The sequence below is a fragment of the Ciconia boyciana genome, chromosome 5 (assembly GCF_034638445.1).
Source record: "Ciconia boyciana chromosome 5, ASM3463844v1, whole genome shotgun sequence".
Taxonomy (NCBI): Eukaryota; Metazoa; Chordata; class Aves; order Ciconiiformes; family Ciconiidae; genus Ciconia; species Ciconia boyciana.
Window position 1 is genome coordinate 72,308,570 of NC_132938.1, and position 23,708 is coordinate 72,332,277.

General features: G+C 42.4%; 1 protein-coding gene and 1 long non-coding RNA gene across 8 annotated transcripts in view; both read left to right on the forward strand.

The window, feature by feature from the left end:
* Positions 1 to 11,154, forward strand: part of LOC140651841 (uncharacterized) — a 174,885-nt gene extending 163,731 nt beyond the window's left edge. For 3 of the 5 annotated variants that reach the window (XR_012042548.1, XR_012042553.1, XR_012042551.1), the window contains 2 exons: positions 9,933 to 10,015; positions 10,442 to 11,154. This is a non-coding gene — a long non-coding RNA (uncharacterized lncRNA). Of the gene's footprint in view, positions 1 to 4,936; positions 5,561 to 9,932; positions 10,016 to 10,441 lie in introns of those variants that run through there. The other 2 variants (XR_012042549.1, XR_012042550.1) reach the window with 2 other exon arrangements.
* A 2,408-nt stretch (positions 11,155 to 13,562) lies between these two features.
* Positions 13,563 to 23,026, forward strand: PCDH18 (protocadherin 18). 3 transcript variants are annotated; one of them, XR_012042443.1, is made up of 5 exons: positions 13,563 to 16,216; positions 17,155 to 17,243; positions 17,376 to 17,539; positions 20,818 to 21,304; positions 21,869 to 22,006. XR_012042443.1 is itself a non-coding variant. In XM_072861125.1 (4 exons), exons 1-4 carry the CDS (start codon positions 13,712 to 13,714, stop codon positions 22,558 to 22,560), a joined length of 3,450 nt encoding a protein of 1,149 aa, XP_072717226.1. In that variant the 5' UTR covers positions 13,563 to 13,711; the 3' UTR covers positions 22,561 to 23,026. The 3 variants fall into 3 exon arrangements, 2 of the variants coding, with proteins under 2 accessions (XP_072717226.1, XP_072717227.1); XM_072861125.1 differs by lacking the exon at positions 20,818 to 21,304 and having other exon boundaries at positions 21,869 to 23,026; XM_072861126.1 differs by lacking the exon at positions 20,818 to 21,304 and having other exon boundaries at positions 17,158 to 17,243; positions 21,869 to 23,026.
* The last annotated feature ends 682 nt before the right edge of the window (positions 23,027 to 23,708 follow it).

Genomic DNA, 23,708 nt, shown 5'->3' on the forward strand with positions numbered 1-23,708 from the left:
TGTCAACTGGCCCTGAAAAAGGTACACTGAATTCAGAACACAGCAAATTCCCTGTGTAGCTATAAAGACAGTAGACAAAGCAGCACTGCAGCGCTCCACCATTCTCTCTTCACTTCCCGTGAAATATGATACCAAGATCAAAGTTTTAGACTTGATAAAGCCCTCTGCAGAAATTACCCCTTTTACCAAAGGATCTACTCCCCTTCCCACTAACGAAATTACAAGAGAGAAAGCCCCAAGTGTGGCACCCACTTTGAATGGAAGTGGTTCTGTGGAACAATCAAGAATCTATGTAATTTTAGAAAGGTGTATGTGTATAGATGTATGTATACACGTATATAAACTACTTTAAAGCTGTCTCAGAAAACAAATCATGATGAGCAGTAGAGAAGCAGCAAAAGAAACTCATCTGATAAAGCAAAAAATAGAGTAAGGCATCTAGATCAAATCCAGTGATAATCATGGGAAAAGGAAAAAAACTTTTCCTCAAATCTCAAAGACAAGACTGATACATAGATTTTTTCATATGGATTTTCCATATCAAGGTAGATGTCCATATCTAGCTATGCAGGTATTCTCTGTTACTGCCATAGTAATTGCTTGTAGCATGTGTGCCATAAGAACCCTATAAGCCACATAACAGGCTGTGATTCATTGAAGTAATTTAGCAGAAGAGATTGGCTAAGGGAATGATCAGTGGCTTTAATTACTAATATTTTATACTTAAAAGGATATGGGGAAATTCATGTGGGAAGGGGAAGAAAAGTCTAATTAATTGGGAAAGTATTCCTTCTTAGGGACTGTTTAACCAGCACGAACCATAAGCCAAACAAATGAATGTAATCCTATTTCTTTCTCAGTTTGATTAGTTACAGAAACAGATATCTTAAGGTTAATTCTCTTTGATTGTTAAATGATAACTGAGTGTATCAGACACTTCAGTATTAATTTGATAAAGCAGAAAGAACTGCTGAAAGAACTGACTCAACCATCTATTTTGGGAGCTATATCAGGTTGTATCGGTGGCAAAATATGTGCGCTATACTTGCCTTATGTAGCACACCGCATTCAGAAGCAAGGCCCTGTCAAGAAAACACTTAGGACTGAGAGATAACTTTAAGGCTGCATGTGTGCAGGCTTGGATTTGTCTGTCGGTCCCTTACCACTGTAGTAAGTGGTAAAAATACTGTGAGAGCAATTTTGCATAATAGCACAAAGTCAGCCTTAGAAATGGTATATGCCATGTAGTAAGGTAGACATACCAACTGGGAACCTGAGAACTGAAAACTGCTATAAAGTAGTATTTTTTTTTGTTTTCAACAAAAAGTTACTTATTGGGGGAATTTTTGTTAGGAAGGATGGAACAAAGATAACATAATAGCACTTGTCTGTTAGCAAAGTCAGGCTGACTTTATAGGATTCATATGTAAATTTATATAGGTCTTTAGTTCAAGGCTGACTTTTATTATATTTTTTTCCTATTGCGGTAGTTATGAAACTTACTTTAAATACGCAGTGCATGCATTTGATTTAAAATACATCAGGCTTTCATGGTTTAAAATGTTAGGAAGCAAGCACATATAATAAAATCCATAAATGATAAAATTACTGTATTTTGCAAATAGGTTTTACAGTAGGCTGGTTGCCCTACAAAATACTAATGATGAGATGTCAGACGTGCCCTCTTTCCCTCTCTTCTCTCTCCCCTCCCTCTCTCTCTCAGTTTGTGTGTACATACAATGACAAACCTGATAATCTCCAGGGTGCTCAGCTCCATGAAACTCATTTTGCAATTCTCCATTGTGGAAGATCTATTAAAAAAACCGTAACCATTTCTCTGTTGTGATTTTGGGGCATAATAAATTAAACCTAGTAACAGAGATCAGGGCTAGTAATTTTCAAAGGGAAATATCTCTGAAGTGTCCTTCTCATTTCATAAATGTGTGAATCATAAGACTATGGATATACCTGAGCTGAGAACAGAGGTCAATCATTTTGGTCTCATTTCCACATGGATGGGGCTTCTATAGGTTCCGGGTTTATTTCCTTTTTTATTTCTGTAAAAAGACATATTCTTTCGGGTGGCTTATTGCTGTTACAGTGCAAACATCTCTTTTGTGTTTCAAGGAAATAAATGAATTTATAAAAATGGAGTTCCCTTCATTTACACTTGCTTATGGCAAATGAGACACGAATGTGGCCCACATCAGGAGTCATACAGTGAAAGAGCTTATCTCCTTTTAATCCTGTTAAAAGGAGGGACTTGTACTGCCCAGGCACTCACTGGTGACAGCAGAATTTGGCTCAATAGCAGATATTTTGGGAGGTAGACTTTATAGAGGCAATCAGGTCGGTTAATATGTACAATCCGGGTAAACCAGAAACACAGTACTTCATTCTGCAGCGTCCAGGTTTTCAGCCTTACTCCAGTTGACTGAAGGGTAAGAAAGAGGTGGCCCTTTACATCCACCGAAGCCAGAGAGAGCCCAGCAAAGCTCCCTAGCGGCACAAGCAAATCAAACCATCCCGGGCCGTCAGGCACTAATGAACTGAAATGAAGCTTGAGGAGTAGTTATGAGAATAATGTCTGCTTGAAGTACTAGTTATGGATTGTAACCATGTTGAATTACTAATGGATCAACTGTTTTCCATGGTTGAGTGCTGTTTGACCTGGGTGGATATCAGAAAGAGAATATGAACAGAACTTAGTTAACAGGATATATGAACTATAACTTCCAAAACTAAACTCTTAAAATATTATTGGCTGCAGACATGAGACATCCATATGATCTAGGAGTTTCCTTTAAACTTGATCTGGATTCAGTGATACGCACTTTGGCTGAAATTAAACTATTAACTCATCTGTACATGTAGATACCTGAGTCGTCAGGCTTCATCCCTCTTATGCTCAGATCAACAAAGAGATTGGAGTTTATCTTCACTAGCTGTAAACAAAAGCTGGTGTTAAAGTCAGCTTAGGAAAAGGGTCTTTGAAATCCCTAAATGAGCTGATGTGATCCCTAATGAAAATAATAATTATTTAAGAAAAAAGTTTCCATGGTTGAAAAAGAAAGCACCCCAGTTTAGTTTCAAACCACAGCAGACCTGGGAAAATATATGCCGTTAGCTTTCATAGCATATATAACAGGTTGCATATTACTTAACTGGTTTAAAACCAGTGCAGGTATTTTGTCTAAAGTGATCATAAAACAAAGCTAACAAGAAAAAACATCAAACTTGTCAAAACAATGAGGTTTTCTTAATATGTGCTGTGTACATTTATCACTTGGTTTTATAGCTTTTAGAATTAAAGTGTCAAATTTTGAGGGATTTGTATTGTTAGCTGTGGAACCATTTCTTTACCAAGGTACTCAAAAAAAAAAAAAAAAATTTGAACTGTGTTATAGAAGCTATATAAAAAATTAGTGTTTAAACAATAGAGGATGGCTAGGAGACCAGTTCCTAGCAATAATACTAAACATTGCCATGGAGCTTAACTTGTGTAACAGTTGATCCCAATAGCAATATACCAAATCCATTTAGACTCTGCCATTTATTTTTATCAAGTTTTCCTTTTATCTATATATTGAAATTCTTTAATGGAAATTATCCATATGCCATACTGTGTGTGCTTGATTTATTCTGCATTTGCTTAATAGCTTCATTTTGTGATAGAAGTCTGTGGAAGGACAAAACAAAAGACCAATATCTTAATGGCATGGATGCCCTAAGAAAAGGCACCCACAAACAACAATTATAAATACCTGAAAACTGCAAAAGCAGCTTATTGAGATTCATTACAAAGTTCTTTTTACTGAACTTTTTGTTTCTCTAAAAATGTTATATATACATAAATACATACAAATACATATAGATGTGTATATGTATAACCCCTACAATTTATTTCAATGGAAAGTCTACACAGCTATATTTGGAAAGTAAGTGTGTCAGTTTATGCTTTAAGTTCCAGTCACCGTAGTATTACTATTTACTGTTTTAGTGAATTTATGAAAAAGAAATGCCAGCTGCCTCATTACATCATACTGAAGTGTTCCAGGGTCTGACACAGATGTTTTGGACCACAGAATTAGGGAAAAAATGTGGGTGTACCCATATTTATGTAGCCTGGTGAGAGAATGCATTCCAGTAAGTTAAGGTTATTTTGGAATAGTCCTGCATATTTATTTTAATTGATGTCTGATTGAAACAAAAATCTTTCTGATGGATGAAAACTTTATTCAAATGGCTCCAGAAAAACAGAGCACATATTTTTGCTATGTTCCCTATACACTTTATATCTTTTTGCTTGCCATAAAAATGTTAAATTTTATAGTACGAAAGAACTGTAAGATTATATACTACAAAAGAACTATATATACAGAACTCTTTCAGTTGAACTAATGGGTTTCTAATTAATTTTATGAATGCTAATATGTCCACAATACATTTCATACAGTTAAGACATAATGCACTACTTCTAAAATGGGTCTGCGTAAATTAACTTTGAAGGGTGTCTGTGTTAGTCTTTCACCCATTAATTGCACGACGCGAACCCCCACAGCAGCTGATTTGAGAGTTCACCCCGGCTGATTCTTGCTGGTGGAAATTTGCCAAAATGATTACATCAACTTCTAACAAACCACATGTGCGTGACAACAGTCAGCAAACAATTACTTAAAACCCTATAATATAATTTGTAATTTGACATAATAGACTCTTCTTTCAGGGTTCACATTTCCATGACAAAGCCAGGGGAACTGGGGCAGTTCTGCAAACAAGCATGGGCTCTGGACGTCGGTGCGGGAGATGGCCCTCGGCCCTCGTCTCGGTGCTCTAGGTTTGCACAATTACCATGCTGCCTGGAACCTGGGATTAAAACCGTGACAGTCATCGTTTTGGGAAGCTCACTAAAATGCCACCTTTTCTTTCTTTGTAGGCCTGAGCGATGAGGATGCCCAGCTTATGTTTTGTCTAACAAGACAGCGAGGGGGTTGAGGGAAATAAACCTATAGTGATGATTTATGGAAATAATAACACTTCCTTGAGTTTTAAAAACATCTGAAAGCAAATGTCATGCCCCTGCCTCGTCCCCAGCTCTCTGTGATATTTTCCATCCTCCTGTGTTACAAAGACCTAGTAAAAGCTGAGTCTCAGGAAAGACATGTTGTGGTAAATACATTTCTGCTTTAATCTAATATTCTTCAGTAAGGTCACAAATTGCTATCTACGCAACATTCGAAAACTGCAAGATTATCGCAGATTCAGGCCTTGAAGCCCTTCTGTTTTCTTTGTTCAAAGACAGAGATCCTTGACGTATATTCAGGAGATAGATCGGTTTAAATTCACTCCCTCTTTCTCCTTCCCCTCCTCTCTGCTTTTAGCCGAGTGATTTATTTGAAAAATGTGTGACTTCTCTAATTTTCCATTTATGGGCTAAGGGTTCTTTGTAGCAATAAAAGGACATAAGGCCAGCAAGGAGGAATTATGCAGCACCTATTGTAAGGAAATGTAAAATAATTGCAGTTTTATGTGGGGTGAGGACACTTAAAGGAATGTGAAGTCTTTATCTGCAGATATGTGTTAACATTTTGTTTAGGCTGTGGCTGCCAGAGGAAGATGTCAATAAACTCCTACTTTCCCTGATACCGTAAGGAGCAAAAATCTCACTTTTTCGTCTGGTTTGCAAATTAACTCAAAGGTGGAAAACGGACTTTTTCTGTACATAATGCAAAAAAAAAGGAAAGTTTGTCAGAACTTTGCAAGTGGGGTTGGGGGTATGGAAGGACAACAGTAATGCTGTGTAGTATCTCCTGAATCACAGAAAAAGGTTATAAGGTACTTACAGAAAGCGTGTGATAGCATAAAACCATAGAATGTGGTTTTCAGGAATAAAGTGACTTACACAGAAGGGAAAAGAGCCATTACTATGAACGCTGAAAGTTTATTGGTGGTGCTGTATGCAAGGGGAGTTGATTTTAGGCTGTTAGTAGTTATTATGTCAATTTGCTCTTCCTTCCCCGAGTGTTTCTCTCTGTGATCTGTTTTCTCAGCCCCTTGGCCCGGGCTCGGAGGCAGAGGAACCCGTACGTTCAGATGAATGATAATGAGCATTGTCAGAGAGGCAAGAAAATTGAGTCCCCGCTCTGGCTGCCGGGCCGAGAGCTGCAGGAGCTAATTGTGTCAATGGTAATGAGACTGAGCAGGCAGCAGATGCTCACGTGCCTTTACAATCCAAATCCCACCAACAAATTCCCCCCACAGAAACTTTGAGGGACGTCTTGGCACCCTGGAGATGGTGATAGACCCGGTCTCAGCCACATGCCACCTGCTAGAGCCATTGTTTAAAAACGGAGGAGGAAAAAAAAGCCTATTATGGTAACAAAGTTGTTTGCTGTCTCTTGCAATGACTTTATGGCACCAGTTTTACCATACTGCAGCTATTGGAAAAAAAAAAGAGCAACATCTGATTCTTTAAAGAGAAACATTTGTATTGAGCACTGTTAACAACTTACTTGGGAAGCCGGATGTTCAGTATATGTTACATATTCTGCTGATAAACCATGCCTGTCTTTTTCCCATTACAGCTCCCACTGTGCCTGCTTCCTACAGCAGGTTTACATTTCCACATGTTTTCCCATGACATTGAAGCAGGGAGCATTTTTTTTTTCTCTTTTTTTCCCCAGAAAAATCAAGAATAAAAAAATGCAGATATCCATGTGGAGTGCTGTATAAATGTTTACTGTAAAATAAAACAAACAACATATTTGGTCCTTATTCACAAAGCAGGCTGGGTGGTGAATTGTGCCTGAGGTTTTGAAGAGAGGAAGGCCATTAAGGGTCCCTTAATGACAGTCCTTTGTAATGCAAGCCTGCTAAATGCTGCAGTAGAGAGAGGTTCAGATCCTTCCAGGAAAGGTTTGCCCAAGAACATGTATTTCTGGCGAAATCTGATTAAGTGTCCTTTCTTGCCACAAGACTTTGTGTCCAGCTTTGCACTCCTGTGAGGCTCACACTCTTCAAGACAATTTAAAATGACCCTGAAGCTGTTCAAAATCCTTCCGTGGATTGGGTTGGTTCCCATCAGCCCCAGGGTCAGAAGACGACAAAAGTGTCTTAAAAACTGTGCAGTTGCCTCTGGCTCCACCGTGGCTTCGCGCAGCCGAGCTCTGGCTCTGCTGAAGGTGATGGACCCTTTCCCTTCACGAGAGCGTCCGACGTCCTTAGAGCATGTTGGTCGCAAGCAGCTGCTGGCAGTAGGTACACGAGTGGATCTGGATCATTTGGCTTAGGCTGTCAGTGGACGATTGAACATGTGCTTGTGTGAAGACACTGGAAACAGCAATTATGCTCCTTTTTTAAACTCCCAGGGGCAACGGAGAAAGTTATAGTTCCATGAAAAGCTTGGGTTGAGCTGGTAATTTGACAAAGTATGTATTGCAGCCCTGACTAAATTCACATCTACACCAAACTTCAAACCCTTCCTTTACAGAAACCCCACTCCTGTGAAGAGAAGGATCACAAATGCAGCTGCTCCTTCTGCGCCGTATAAAGTAAGAGTGGCCTTGAAAATATCATCACACTCTAGTTAGTGTGTTGCAGGGTGCAAGAGCAAGACGTTTGTCAAAGCAGAATAGCAGTAGTGTAAATCCCAGAAAGCCTTTCAAATTTATTCACGTAAAGTATTTCAAATTCCAGTGCATGCAGTATATTAATTTGTTAACATCTGGAATAAAACCAGATATGGGAAACGCAATGCAAGTACACCAGTGTGTAAGGCTGAAAACCAGTAAGCATACCTCAGGCAAAGAGCACAGATGTTGCTAGTGCTTTCCCTATGGGGGAAAAGAGGTCTGGGGTCTCTGACTGCACTGGTGACCACTGCAGCCCCACGGTGGCTGCATCACTAGGGGACAGGAGGTGACAGAGCATCTTTGTTCCTCGAGTTCCACTTTGCATGAACGGAAGGTTATAGCCGCTGTCCTCTGAAGCATCCGGCTCTCCTCATTATTTGTATTTGCAGTGATAGAGATGGACAGAAGGAAAAGATGATGCATTAGGAAATGGGCAGTTATATCTGTTGCACACAACAGGTCCCACAGTTGGTTTTAGGTGGCTTTGTGAGAAAGTGGAACACGGCCACAGAGCGTTACCCTCGTTGGCTTAGGTGTGGTGGGAAGGAAGTGTGCCACAGTTCTGACAGGCACCTTTTATCCCAAGCATATGTAATACTCAAAACCTCGTTTTGCTGAAGTGCATATATTGCTCTTAAAGGCAACTTTGGGTAAACAGCTCTCAAAGAGAGATATTCTACTTCATGCTTTACAAGGAAATAACTAAACAAAATGACAAATGCATTAGAGTGATCAAACAATGGAATTTCCATTATATACTGTGCCATATTAACTAATCCTCAAAATAACTCAAAAGCATCCAGTGATGTATTACAGGCATTTGTTTTTAATAGAGATTTAGTAAACCGTAAGTCTCAAGCATTTTTCTCTTTTGCACTTGGTAAAACTTTGAGAGATAAATGTTTTATTGGTTCAGAAAGAGACTGAATATCTAGGTACAGTACTTACCATGCATGGGACATGTACGGCTTTAACTCGCTATTTATATACACAACGCTGCATCGCAAAACTGCCATGGAAATTTACTCATGTAGCAGAAAATCTGATCCTCCTGCCCTTTGCCACGATGATTGATGATAATGTAAAATCTAATTTTGAACTCACTTATAAAAAAAAATTTCTCACCCATCAGCCGGTGTATAGAGTTCTGTGGTTTGGTGTATTTTAATGAACGATCAGGTTTTTTTAAAGCAAGTTGGAAAAGTGAAAATTATAGATCAGGGCTCTGAACTAAATTTCTCTGGTTATTCCTACTTCTGGGTACCAGGCCTTTTGTTCCAGGGCTTCGACTGGCCGTTTGTTGGGGCAGGAAGATACTTTTTCCTGATACAGCTATTACCTTTACCGAATGTTTCCCGGGTGTCTCGGAGGTGACAGGGAGCCTTTGAGCCTGCTCGTGCTGGACACTGCACAGAAGGGGCAGTGCTCTGACCGGGAACAGAAACTGTTGGGGCAGGGCATCTTCAGCAGGATTACTTTAAGCTGTAAGGTATATGTGTCTATAGTTAAAGTTCAGATTTTGTGGAGGTCAGGATTGATAGTATCAAGTGGATTTTTTGCTTTTCTGATTTGCCTGCCAGGATCCCTGACCCCATTTTAGATCATGAATTCTCTGCCTTTTCAGGTGAACAAGGTAACGGATGCCCGATCGAGGTACACTGTTTAGTATTCCACAGATTAAAATATATGCCCTACCTAATGTATTTGGGCTTAATTAAGATGACTGGGATGCAGAGGTCATATTTGATAATCCAATGACCCATTCTGCCTTTAATATCTCTTAAAGTAATCCAGCCTCTGATGCACCTCAGTTCCGAAAAAGGTATCAGGTGTAAGCATGACTGATGAGATAGTTAGTAGATTGGACAAATACAGCATTAATGTGTGAAGAGTTCTATAATACGGTTGCCTGTGCAAAAAATCAGACTGAAACGTCAGCCTCCTTTCACCCACTCCACTGAACAGCATCATACTGACCTTTGATCAGCTTATTTGTGGGTCCAAGAGTGAGTATAAAATGGCAACACTCGTTTGCCTGCAAGGATGCTCTTCACTCAGTTTGCACTCATGCTGCAACAGATGGAAATGTAAAGTACCAAGACCAGGGAGAGCTCTGTCACGAGTTTTACTTTGGGTAACAAGCTTGTTGAAGAGGGATGGAGGGAGAGGGGGGGAGAGAGGAAGAAAGAGAAGAGGAGGGAGAGAGAAAGCCCCCCAGTTTTGTCATTCATTGTGATGGAAATGTTCCTTTAAAATACCCTTCTGACTTAGGAAGACTTGTCTTTCACATTCATTACGCAGGTGTCAAATCAAATTTTGTCTTGCGATGTCTTGTGCGCTGGAGCATGGTGCATGTGACATTTTGTAACATGATGCAACATAAGGTAATAAATCATACTGAGAGTGAATAAAACCTCATTTTTGTGTGTGTGCGGGGAGGGAAATGAACCAAATGGCACTGTGCTAATTTCACCGTGCTTCTATCAGTGTTAAGAAAATAATTTTCTTTCTCCCTTGTCCCTGCTGAGGAACTATTTCTCAAAATAGTTCTTCAAAGTAAAATTCTCTGTCACCTAAGTTTTGCATATATCCTGTGCATCTAGGGGATCAGTAACTTTTAGAAGAAAATATATGCTTGAGAGCTCGATAAAACTCCTCGGAGAAACAAGGCAGACTATAAAGCATATCGACCACAGAAATAAACCTACTTTCAGCTAAGTGAAAAATTAATTAATCTGCTGTGCAGCTGTGGTTTCTGAAGTAGTACTGTAGGCAGTGCTATTTGGAGTCAGTTTGTTTTTGTTCCTCAGGTACATCACTGGAGAATTTGAATGCAACTTTTGTGAAGAACGTGGTGGTGAATAGATCCGTATTAGGTGGGAATAAGCGAGATTACTCTCCAGGAGGCCAGCAGCACTCCGCTCACGTGCCTCACAGCATTCACAATACCAGGCTCCCTAAGAAGTGTCTGCTGGCTGCACGCGGGACTCTCCCTTTTCTTTGTAAGGGAAGTCTGCCATGTCAAAGGTGGACTGGAGTTTAAGAGACTTTCAGACAAAACTCTCCCACTGGATATGGGAGGAATCAGCCTTGGGACTGCTGCGATTGCTCAGAAGCACCCTACAGAAGTATCACTTCTGGAAGCGCCACGCACTTGAATATTGCTGCATCTAAACAAACAACCCCAAGATGTGTTCCTTCTCACTTGTACGTTCAGATGAATGTCAGATGGAAAAAAAAAAAAGAAAACCAAGGCTTTTTCATTACTGTAGTTCAGAATTCAGATAAGGACTGTTGTGCCAGTCGTCGTCATAAGTGCAAATGGTTAGTTGCAAGACAGTGTGGACTTAAGTGATAATATGACATATAACCTGACTGGTGACGTTGCAAAATAAAGAATAAATTAAAAAAGGGAAAAAAAGAAAAGAGGTGCTGTAATTCCTAGCTGTAGGTATCCTGCTATCTATTAACATACAGAGTACGTCTCTGAGAACGACCAATGTGACGAAGGGGAATTACTGTTTGGAAAGTGATAAAAATTGCATAAAGCAAATTCTGCATATCTAAATGTACTAAACAGTTACTTGGAAGAACACGTTATCATTTAAGAGTATATATAATATTTTAATTTCTAAGCAGTGAAATTATTTTTACTATGAATTATTCATCTCCTGTACTCATCATGTAAAAGGGCAGTGACTTCTTTTATCAACAAAATACTTTTTATTGACACTGAGAACAGCATTTAATTGAACCTATTTCCCCAATTATCGTCAGAAAAGAGTTTACACTGGTGTTTTGGAAAAATGTTTTAGGAAGATTTATCAGAGCTGTAAAAAAAGCTGTCCATGAACTAATGGAATTAGATTACCTTTGAATTCTCTCCACCAGAACTTAGAATGGCCACTAATTCCTTTCTTTGCTCTTTTGGTGTTTGCAAAGGGGTTCACTAAAGCCTGAATTGATATAATTATTGGCTTGGATTGTTAGAGATTTAGGCCAGATGGCTATGGGTTTCTAAAGTCCCAGTTGCTTGTGTTAGCTTTTCTAGTTTGCCTATAGGGTTTGGGGATCAGCAATTTGAAAGGGCTGCAAACTTGTAAAACAGTATTATTCATGGGGGCAGAATGTTCATCAGCGTGACCCAGTACTAAATACATTCATTATGGGCATTTCTATTCTGCACAATTTGCCACACGGCGCTGGTTTGTGAAAAAAAAAGAGACAATGGCTTATAAAATGCTTTTGAATGCTTAAAAAGAAGGAGAGTTCACGCTGAGCCTCCTCTGCTTTCTTTTTCAGCAAGAACCTTCTTAGTAACTTTGGCTGAGCTCTGCTGAGAGTAAGTGCATTGGGAAAATCAGAGAATTACTTTTTACATTTTTGGACGTGGGGGGGAACATAAGAGAGGGAAGAGAGCAATAAAAGAGAGTGATGGTATGATTATGAGCAACACCCGTAAACAAATGGACAAAGTTAGCAGAGAAACAATGCAAAGCACGGGGAGACTGTGGCTAAAATGATAAACTTAAAAAGCCAATGCAAAGAAAAGGAAACAGAAATCACATCACTGATAGACACGTTTGAAATGAGAAGAACACATCAGCTTCTGTGACCCGGGTGCAGCCTGAAGCTCACATCAGGATCTGTAGCATTTCTGGTGTACACAAAATACATTATTGACTCGGCCACAAGATTTTGTGTGTGTGTGTGTGCAAATGTGTTGCAGCGTAAACGTGAAAACAGTTTTCAGCAATAGCAGAGAGGCAAGGAAATTGTCACTTCCCAAACACTTCGTCTATCTTGTGGCTTCTTTTTCTTTAAAACACTTGGCGTGTGGAAGGTGTACTTAGCACAAATAGCCATGGTGAAGCATGAAGTGCCTTTTCAACTAGGATGCAAAAGATCTTCTGCAGAGCCACTGGCACAGCGGAGAGAGGTGCCCAGGCACACGCACAGAGACAACTGCACACGTGCACACGCACAAGAACCGAGCTCCGGCAAATGCAGCTGCGCTGGGGCCGGGGATGCTGCAAGAGGGAGCCGGGGGAAGGACGGGAGCGTGCAAAACGTTGCCGACTTGGAAAGGAGGAGGGAGAGATTTCGAGGAAGGGGGGAGATCTCTCTCCCGGTGCTCCGCGCAGGAGCCCAGGCGTTGAGGAAAGGCAGGTAATAGGTAAATAAGCAGCAAGAAGACGCTCTTGAGGCACGGTTAGAGAGACGTCATCCCCGGCTCGTTTACTAAGCAAACGCAGCCAAGAGATCCCGGTTAGTTAAACACGGCGACCTAAAAGTATGTAAATGAGTGGCGCGATCGCATTTTTCGCGGCAGGAAGGGGAGGCATTAAAACCACAAAACCCGGCTCCAAAGTGCCCCGAAAACGCGGGGAGGGGGGGGGGGGGAGTCGATTTAAAGTTGCCCGTGAGCCATTTGCGTGCCCCCTCCCCCTTTGGCGGCGGCACCCGGGCGGCGAGCGGGGCTGGCGGAGGAGCCGCCCCCCCCCCCCCCCGGCCCGGCGCGCTGGGCTGCGGGGCGGCCGCGCTGTCCCCGTCGGGGCGGCGGGGCTGATTGGGCTGATTGGGCTGATTGGGCTGATTGGCTGGAGGGGGCCGAGCGCAGGCCGGGCCGCGGCTGGGCTGGGGCTGGGGCTGGGGCTGGGGCTGGGGGGAGCGGCGGGGGCTTGAGGCTGGAGGCGGCGGGCGAGGGCGGTGAGTCTGGCGGCGAGCGGGGCGAGGGGAGGGAGGGGAGAAGAGGAGCTCCGCCGGAGGATCGGCTGCGGATCCCGCCGGCTTCCCGGCGGTCCCTGGATGGTCGCGGCGGGAGAGGAGCGGGCTGCCCCGGCACGGTTCATGCTGGCAGAGGAGCGGGGAGGCAAATGAGAAAGCGTGGATTGCGTACAGATTGTACCTGGATGTCCTGGCACGGTGTGTATAAAAAACCCCAAACTTTCCTGATGCGGTAAGATATTAATACTTGGCTGACTAGCAGAGGCGTTTTCAAGTTTTAAAGGACCAGATGCGCGCCGGGCTTAAGGTACCGGAGGAAGTCGAAATAATTGCTGTTTAACTTGCTTGGAGAAATGAATTGCAAAAACTTACAAATGCACCGACTCGGCAGTAAAATGCACTTTATATTCATTTTTGCACTGACGATAGTATCTTTCAATAAGGCTGTGCTGGGCAAGAATTTGAAATACAGGATTTATGAGGAGCAGAGAGTTGGATTGGTAATTGCAAGACTATCGGAGGATGTAGCTGATGTTTTATTAAAAATGCCGAACCCTTCCTCGGTTCGTTTTCGAGCCATGCAGAGGGGGAATTCTCCCTTGCTTGTAGTCCGCGAGGATAATGGAGAGATCAGCATAGGAGCTAAAATTGACCGGGAACAACTCTGCCAGAAAAACTTAAACTGCTCCATAGAGTTTGACGTGATCACTCTGCCCACTGAACATCTGCAGCTTTTCCATGTCGAAGTTGAAGTGCTGGATATTAATGACAACTCTCCCCAGTTTTCCAGAGCCCTTATCCCTATCGAAATATCAGAGAGCGCAGCTGTAGGCACCCGGATCCCTTTGGACAGCGCTTTTGATCCAGATGTAGGGGACAACTCCCTCCACACTTACTCCCTGTCAGCAAACGATTTTTTTAGTATTGAGGTGAGAACCAGGACTGATGGTGCTAAGTACGCAGAGCTGATCGTGGTTAGAGAGCTGGACCGGGAGTTGAAGTCCAGTTACGAACTCCAGCTCACTGCTTCAGATAAAGGGGTGCCTCAGAGATCTGGATCCTCCCTCCTGAAAATAAGCATTTCTGATTCCAATGACAACAGCCCTGTTTTCGAGCAACAGTCGTATATAATCCAACTCTTAGAAAATTCACCGGTTGGGACTTTGCTCATAGACCTCAATGCTACTGATCCAGATGAGGGCGCTAACGGTAAAGTCGTGTACTCTTTTAGTAGTCATGTGTCCGCCAAAATTATAGAGACTTTTAAGATAGATTCAGAAAAAGGACATCTGACCCTCCTGAAGCAAGTGGACTATGAAGTAACCAAATCCTATGAAATTGATGCTCAGGCTCAAGATCTGGGGCCGAATTCTATTCCAGCTCACTGCAAAATTATAATTAAAATTGTGGATGTGAATGACAACAGACCCGAAATTAACTTAAACCTGATGTCCCCAGAGAAAGAAGAGGTAGCTTACATTTCCGAAGGGTCACCCCTGGACACTTTTGTTGCCCTGGTCAGAGTGCAAGACAAGGACTCTGGCGTGAATGGAGAGATAGTTTGCAAGCTCCATGGACATGGCCACTTTAAACTTCAAAAGACTTATGAAAATAACTATTTAATCTTGACTAATGCCACTCTAGATAGGGAAAAGAGATCTGAATACAGCTTGACTGTAATAGCAGAGGACAAGGGAACGCCGAGTCTCTCCACAGTGAAACACTTTACTGTCCAAATCGGTGATGAAAATGACAACCCACCCCGCTTCCAGACAAACAGATATGAAGTTGTTATCTTGGAAAATAACTCTCCGGGAGCGTACATCACATCAGTCACAGCCACAGACCCAGATCTAGGCGACAACGGCCAGGTGACCTACACTATTTTGGAGAGCTATGTTTTGGGAAGTTCTATAACCACCTATGTGACCATCGACCCCTCCAACGGGGCGATCTATGCCCTGCGAACCTTTGATCATGAAGAAGTAAATCAAATTGCCTTTATGGTTCAAGCTAGGGATGGAGGGAGTCAGCAGCTTGTTAGCAATACCACAGTTGTACTAACCATCATTGACGAAAACGACAACGCTCCTGTCATTGTGGGGCCAGCGCTGCGCAACAGCACGGCAGAAATCTCAATCCCTAAAGATGCTGGAATTGGCTTTCTTGTCACCAGGATAAGGGCTACAGATAGAGACTCTGGTATGAACTCTGAACTCAGCTGCTCCATAGCAGCTGACAAGGAAAACAGCATCTTTGTGGTGGATCCCAAAACTTGTGACATCTCTATCAATGTGAGTGTTGAATCAGTTCCAGCAAAACAATGGGAGTTTTTTGTGATAGTCCAGGATAAAGGCAGTCCTCAGCTTAGTACTAAAGCACTTCTGAAATGTACTGTTTTTGAGTATGTTTATTCATTTTCAAGCACAGAAGCAACTTTGGTAAGCCAGCCCTCCCTGGATGTCTCCATGATAACCATTATATCCTTAGGATCAATATGTGCCGTGTTGTTGGTCATTATGGTTATCTTTGCTACAAGATGTAATCGAGAGAAAAAGGACACCAGGTCCTACAACTGTCGCGTGGCGGAATCGACCTACCAGCACCACCCAAAACGTCCCTCGAGACAGATCCACAAAGGGGACATTACATTAGTGCCAACGGTTAATGGCACTTTACCCATCAGATCTCACCACAGAGCTTCTCCGTCATCATCTCCGACCCTGGAAAGGGGACAAATGAGCAGCCGGCAGAGCCACCACAGCCACCAGTCGCTGAACAGCCTGGTGACAATCTCCTCTAACCACGTGCCCGAAAATTTCTCACTGGAACTCACCCATGCTACTCCGGCTGTTGAGGTAAGGTCCATACCTCGATTTGCACATCCACTCACTCATGCATTCACTTGGGAGCATGGAGGTACTCTGCATGCAACCTGCGAGAGCAGTAGGCACTTAGGTCTATGCCTAACGAGAACGTGTTACAGATTTCTCTTTAGATGTCACAGCTTTGCAGTTTTACTCCAATATCAGCTGAATCCATTACCATGGGGAACAAGATTAAACCTATTATTAATAGCATTATTTCTTGGTTCTTCCCTGTAAGGTGGAAACAATGGAGTGTAACATAGACAGTACTCTGCTCTGGTTTACTGCTTTCTTTCTCCCTTGCCTTCCCTTTCCCTCTGTATAGCTCTGTTTAGGAAAGAGTGCCAGAGTATTTATACAGTGAAACAATACAGGAAATTCTTTCATTTATGGGGATGGAGAACTGAACGGTTAAACACTGACACAGTTGCAGCACAGCTGTTGTAATATATGATCGTGGTATCTCAAACTTTGAGACTACCCATCTCAGTTTTTACTGCAAATGCTATGTAATGGCTTAAATGAGAGCTGTGTCCTGGTAACTCTTCACATGTAGAGCAATGACATTTTATTTTGAATGAGGATCCTGGAATGGTGAGGAGTTGATTCTAATCTGTTAAAACAAAACTCCACCTCTGTTTAATTACTTGTTTTACTTGTTAATGAATTAGTTATTATGAGTTCAGAGGCTAATGAACAGCAGTGCATTTCCTCATTGTACAAGGTCCTCAGATGTTTCCTGTGGCAGACACTATACTACAAAATAGTCTGTTGTACTGCATTATATATGTACAGGAATTAGATTTAATTAAACTTTAAAGGAAAAAAAACCCCGCCCAACAAACAAACCTGAGAAGCGAATTAGTGGTTTTACAACTAGGAATTTGAGCTTTCATTTCAAGGAATCAGTCTTTTCACCTTTTCTTTAGCAGGTTTCTCAGCTTCTCTCGATGCTTCACCAGGGCCAATATCAACCAAGGCCAAGTTTTCGAGGAAACAAGTATTCCAGAAGCTACAGGTGAGGATCTGGACTGTTCTGCTACATATGCATGTACATGTATCAGAAAATGTAGACATGTATTTTTAGTTGAACAATGGAACATAACGTATGTGAGATAATTTAATTCCATCACCACAATTCTCTTCACAGGTATGCCCTACAAGATATGGATAAATTCAGCTTGAAAGACAGTGGCCGGGGTGATAGTGAAGCTGGAGACAGTGATTATGATTTGGGGAGAGAGTCTCCAATTGACAGACTTCTTGGGGAAGGATTCAGTGACCTTTTCCTTACAGATGGGAGAATTCCTGCAGGTAAGAGCACAATGGAAGCTGAACAGTTTATTTACAGTGCTGCCTGGCTGTCACTTTGATAAAGCTACTACTGAAAATGCAAAAATTCTTTAGCTTTCAAGTCCTGTGTTTCCTTCCTTTTTACTCTGCTTCATGATAAATACTAAGCTGAAGCCTTCACATATCTAGTAAAATGAAACTCAGACACAACTGAAAATCTGCCCAGAGCAATGCCTACTTTTTTTCTATTATTCACATCATCATGAGCTGGCTCCAAATTCCCCCCAAAAGCACGATCTGCTCCATGTCCTTAGACTTTTAATGACTGGGTGGATGTTTTTGCAAAGCCAGGCAGTTGTGGTTTGTTAAAAATACACTGAACTATAATTTGGGAGATACATTTTCCACAGTGGGTTTGATCCATATGATACAAACTTCTACCATTCAGAAGTGGATTGTGAAAGTGGTCTAGAAACATGGATGGAGAAGAAAGAAAAGTGTACTTTTTCCCACTGAAAAATGAACCTGAGTTGCAAGAGAAGGATCTAAATATGTCCCAGATTTTAAATCTTGCAACCCTAATTTCTAGAAGAAAGGGCTTAAGACGTGCAATTCAGGGGCAGAGGGCAAAAAAGCAAAAAGCTGGAAAAGGGCGAGTGAAAGTAAGATAAACACACACGTACATATTCATGTGTATGAAGTACCACTTTTATGCCCAGTTGTAAGCTGAATAAGAGAGGCTATGGGAAATCACGCTAAGTACAGATATGAGAATTTTGTAATTACTTTAATAATTGTACGGCCACTGATTGTACCCTAGATCTTGTACTTATTTCAGATCATATTTAGTTTTCTCTGTATAACCGACAGGGCCAGATAATTAAAGTATGGTTCACTGAGCCAAGAGTGTAAACTTAAAAAGTTTAGTAAAGTCATTTTATACATGGGAGCACATTGCTTTGTGGGGCGGTGCAGCACATATTCCCTTCTGAAGCGACCCCCCCCATATTGCCCAGGGTGGGAGGAGAGGAGCTGCGGTGCTCCAGCTCCTTCCCTCTGCTGCCACGGAAAACGCTGCTGAGGGGATGGTACCTGACCTTGGTGTGTTTTACCCTGAGAAATAAGCTGTTACGCTAGGCAAGAGCAACCCCCAAAAGTTTAATTTGTTCTTCTTATATATCTTAACTTCAAAATTTTCTTTGTATATTTTGCTCCAGACTACATCTTGTATCACCTACCCAGGCATTCACCTAGCTCCTCAACTTAGGCTTATGTACCCAGTGCTTGAAAACCAGAGACCTTGAAAAGTTACTATTTTTTCAGAATCCTTAACCAAAATCTGGGGTCCTAATGTGTTTTTTATCCTCATCTCCCCCAGCTTCTACTACTTATTCCTCTGCCAACTAATATGAGGCATGTCTCATTCCCTCCTGCGGTTGGCAAGGAGGCAGGGAGGGATCTGCTGGAGCTCTCAGTTGCCAGGGGAACTTCAAGTGCACTGGTGTTTGCACTGGCATCCAGCCCCACTGCTGGCAAGAAGAGCTGTCCCCTTCCCGGTGGGCAGCTGGGGGCTGCCAGCAGGCGGGAGCGGTTACCCTCTTGGCTTGCTGAAATACCCATGACTTGTTTTCCGCTCTCGCAATTCGGTCTCTAAACAGGAAGCCAAAGGGTAGGATTTCCAAAAGTGCCCGGCCTTTGCCCAACGCTAATCACATTCAAAGTAAGGAAAGCTCCTGCTGAGTACAGACAGAACTGGGTTGGGCTCTCAAGACGGGCATTTAATCTCACCCAGCTGTCCATTTGCCACTATGCGTGGTCTTAATCCGTCAGATAAGCATGCTGAACCTGTTCAGATGAGACCTGAATTCATCTGAAATCCAAACAAATAAAAAGGAAAAGAAAACTTCCTGGAGGTTTCCTGTTCTCCATTTTGAAAGGTTTCTGCATTGTCAGTCTGGACACAGGCTAAATGCTGTGAGAAAGTCCTTTCAGTTTGTCCCTTTAAGGTGGAACTGGAAAGGAATGGAGCCAGTCCCTCGAACCTTCAAAAATGACACGATCAGAAAGTTCACTAACTCTCCTTGAAGGACTTGTTTCTTTCTCACTTTTCAAATCTTCACCAATAAGCTTTAAGTTCTGGCAAAAAAAAAAAAAAAGCTGTTGTGCATCTGGGTTTCTTTAATTTATTGCTGATTTAAGGACAGACTGTGGCACCATTCAGTTTTCTCAGAGTATCTTTCGATCTTATGTTCAGGAATGTCAGAATTTATTATTTTATACCAAAACCAATCCTGATAACATCAGTAACAAAAGTCACAACAAGACAGCCCTCACTACTAATGAAATAATAGACCATTGAAAGTCTCCCATTAATTTACAGGAGTCTTCTTAATTAGAAGAGTAATTCTCACCTTCTGGGATGAGTTGAGACCTGGTTGAGGCTCCATGGATCACTTAGAAATCTTTTCTCCTTTGTAACTCATAGGCATTTTCTGTAAAACAGCACACGTGTGCTTTTCATACGTGGGAACAAAGCACTTGAAGGCATTTCAGTCACTCGTATCAAAACTTCAACCACTGATATTTTTTAGGTTGCTTTTTTTGTTTGAAGCTCACTGATCAGCAAGCCATTTGCCATGGTTTGTGCAATATCCAGCCTGAAGCCTGAGCCTGTATTCGTGAAGAAATTCATACTCTCACATGTAAGACACAGAGAAAGTTTATACTCAGAGGAATGGAAAGGGCATTAGGAAAGCAAATGATATGATAGGCTGTGTAAAGCGCAGAGATAAATAACGCTGACAGGATGAGAGTAGGACTTTATCAATCACTGGTACGTCCTAAGCTGAAATACTCTGTTCAGTTCTGCTTACACCATTGCAAAGAGATTTTTTGCTAAACTGAGTGGACCTAGAGCCAGACGGGAAATGTGATGAGAAAGCGAGGAAAACTTACAGGGCATAACTGCAAACGTTTTTAATGTATTCAATATATAAAGAGAGAAAGAAAAAGAAACTATGCTGCGTGGGCTAATCTAACCATTAATTGATAGAGAATTAGGGCAGAAGCTTCTTATGGTCAAAATATGCATAATGCAAAGAGTCTGGCATTTCTGAAAACTTTCTTTTGAAGTACGTGACTCAAATTCAAATTAGTGGCCCCTGCAGCGCCTAGGTCTTTTCCAGCAGGTCTGCCAGGCACCCAGGCACCAGGCTGGAGCCGAGGCTTCGTGTCCTACAGAGTCGGTTCCCTTTGGAGGGGACAGTTTGGCCTCTCTCCTGGCACATCTCTCTTTGCAGGCCTGTCAAACAGAGCTTTGCCTGTCTCCGCTTCCAGGGACCATTCCCAGAGCTCTTCAGGTGTTCGCGGAGGACTCTTGCAGTGCCCCTCCATGGGCCGGTTCAGAGCAGCGTAGCTCCCAGGGATGCGGTCACTTGCCCCATCCTCTTGCTTCTCCCTGAGAGACACCGCGAAAACCAAGCAGCTGAAAGAGCGGCTCTGTTGTCTTCTGCTCTTCAGCCCTGCGGGCTGGCCGGGATGCCTGCCTGGTGGGTGAGAGCCCTCCTTGTGCCAACACCTGAGCCAGCACGGTCCAGTAATCGCAGCTACAGAGCGGCAAGTGCACCTCAGAGTAAATCCAGTATAAACACTGGAGTCACACGGGGGGTGAATTAAGCCCTGGCTATTCTGATACTGGATTCCAATGTAACTGGTTCAGTTGAGAAGGTAATATGGCAGTGGATCACCTCGTGTTCAGTATACACCTCATCGTCAGACCCAAAGGAGGTGTGTTAATGAAGAGGGAGATCCCTCTGCACGTTATTGTTCGTTCTTCTTTATTTCCCCTGTCCATTTATTCCCACTTTATTACTCTGATATGCTTCTCACTGTGCGTGGAAGACTTCACTAAAACTTAAGTAAATGCTTGGAGGTAGAAACACCTTTGTTTTATTTTGTATTTTTTTAAATGAAACAGCACTGTACAAAGGGAAGGAATGGCTTTAAGTCATGAGTGCTTGTTTTCCACCTGGGATTTACATGTTTATCTTCAGCTCTGGTTAAGAGATCGCATTACTGTCTTACGTGTTCTGCATTTATCTGTCTCATTTTTTGAGACCATTCGGAAATGGAAGTACGTTTAGATCCAGACCACCAAGGTATTTGCCACCTTCCTGCACACAGACAGTGAACCCAAACATCTTTGATTTGAACCAAAGATTCAAATGATTTGATTTGTCCAAAGATTTGAACGTCTTTGGACAAGTTCAGTCCTTGTGTTAGTCCCTGCGAATGTAAGGGATATCTGCAACAGGAGGGGGACGCTCACTCTCCTCTTTTTCTCTCCTGCAGCAATGCGGCTGTGCACGGAGGAGTGCAGGGTTCTGGGGCACTCCGACCAGTGCTGGATGCCGCCGTTGCCCTCTCCCTCCTCCGATTACAGAAGTAACATGTTCATCCCTGGGGAGGAGTTCCAGTCGCCCCAGCAGCAGCTGCAGCTGCAGCAGCAGCAGCAGCAGCAGCAGCAGCAGCAGGGCCTCGAGGAAGATCCACAGCCTGCTGATGCCAGCGAGAAGAAGAAGAGCTTTTCAACGTTTGGTAAAGACTGCCAGAGCGAGGAGGAGGCCGGGGACACCTGTACCTCCTCTCTCCTCTCCGAAATGAGCAGCGTCTTCCAGCGCCTGCTGCCTCCCTCGCTGGATGCCTACGCGGAGTGCAATGAGATGGATCGCTCCAACTCGTTGGAGCGCAGGAAGGGACATTTGCCAGCCAAGACTGTAAATTATCCACAGGGGGTGGCAGCCTGGGCAGCCAGCACACACTTCCAAAATCCTGCCAACAACGGGCCCGCTCTGGGGACTCACTCGAGCGCGCAGCCTTCCTCTAAATGGCTGCCAGCCATGGAGGAGATCCCAGAGAATTATGAAGAAGATGATTTTGACAACGTGCTCAACCACCTCAGTGATGGTAAACACGAACTCATGGATGCCAGCGAGCTGGTGGCAGAAATTAACAAGCTGCTGCAAGATGTCCGGCAGAACTAATTGTTTCAAAAGCCTATTTTTCCATATTTATGGAAAACTGGCAGGGAAAAAAATAAAGAACGAAAAACAGACTGAAAAGAACTGGCATTGCCAACTAGTTGCATTTATCATAAATGTGTCTGTGTATGTTGAATATTAAAATACTGTATTTTCATATGTACACAATGCAAGTGTGATTATCTTTATCTGTATTTTAAAAATACATTTGTACCTTATATTTATGTGTAATTTAACAAATAAATTTTATTTTTGTACACCCACAGCAAGCATGTTTTCCTAAATGTATATAGGTGGTACCACCCTTGTCAAACTTCAGCATTCTTGCCACACAAGCATGTTAAAAAAAATAAGAGGGATATTGCTTTCCCTTATTATTTCTTTTAAGTCTCAAATGTTACAAATACAAATTCAAACCACTGAAGAGTTATGCAAACATTAGTTTCAATAAATGATCCAACACCTCGTTGCAATGTTTCATTCTTATAATAAAGAATTGTCAACTCCCATGAAACCTAAAATGTCCTTTTTATTTTGATGCTTTTGGTCTATAGAGTCATTTTCCCATTTAATTAATGGATCATTGCAGGCTGGGGTCTTCCGCTCTTTTACAAGTAAGTGTTTTCCGAAGTGGACAGGTCATGGAATTCAGTGATGGGACTTCCAATGTTATCTCTGAAAAAAAAGGTAAATTTGTTCTGCCGTTGTTACGCTGCAAAGCCAGTTGAAGTGATCCATGTATACTTGAAAGACAGCAATAAAATCAGCTTTTCTGACCTCAAGCTGAATTCTTGATTTATGTAAATAAAAAATTGCAATTGACTGCTTTATCCTTGTAAATGACACCAAAATAAAAGGAATGTTACACCTCCCAGGAAAGCAGCTGATTATAGCTATATTTTGCCTCTGTTGTAAGTGTGCCTATTTGTATTTGCAAAGTAGTACAGAAATACTTGCAATTCCTAGAAAAGAGCTATCCTGCAGGTACATTGGCTCTCGCTGAATCCCACCCTTGCGTAGAGGGGCTTCTGGTACTGCAGCTAGCTCAATGAAAACAGTGATTATACCGTGGTGCCATCACCAGTGGGGGGGACGTAACTGTCGGGGTTTAGCCCCAGCCGGCAGCTAAGCCCCATGCAGCCGCTCGCTCG

Excerpts from the sequence above, each read along its gene's own strand:
- PCDH18 (XM_072861125.1), top strand. The coding sequence starts at position 13,712 with ATGAATTGCAAAAACTTACAAATGCACCGACTCGGCAGTAAAATGCAC. Across the intron at positions 17,244-17,375 it reads AAGTATTCCAGAAGCTACAG|GTATGCCCTACAAGATATGG; the intron begins GTGAGGATCTGG and ends TTCTCTTCACAG. Across the intron at positions 17,540-21,868 it reads AGATGGGAGAATTCCTGCAG|CAATGCGGCTGTGCACGGAG; the intron begins GTAAGAGCACAA and ends TCTCTCCTGCAG.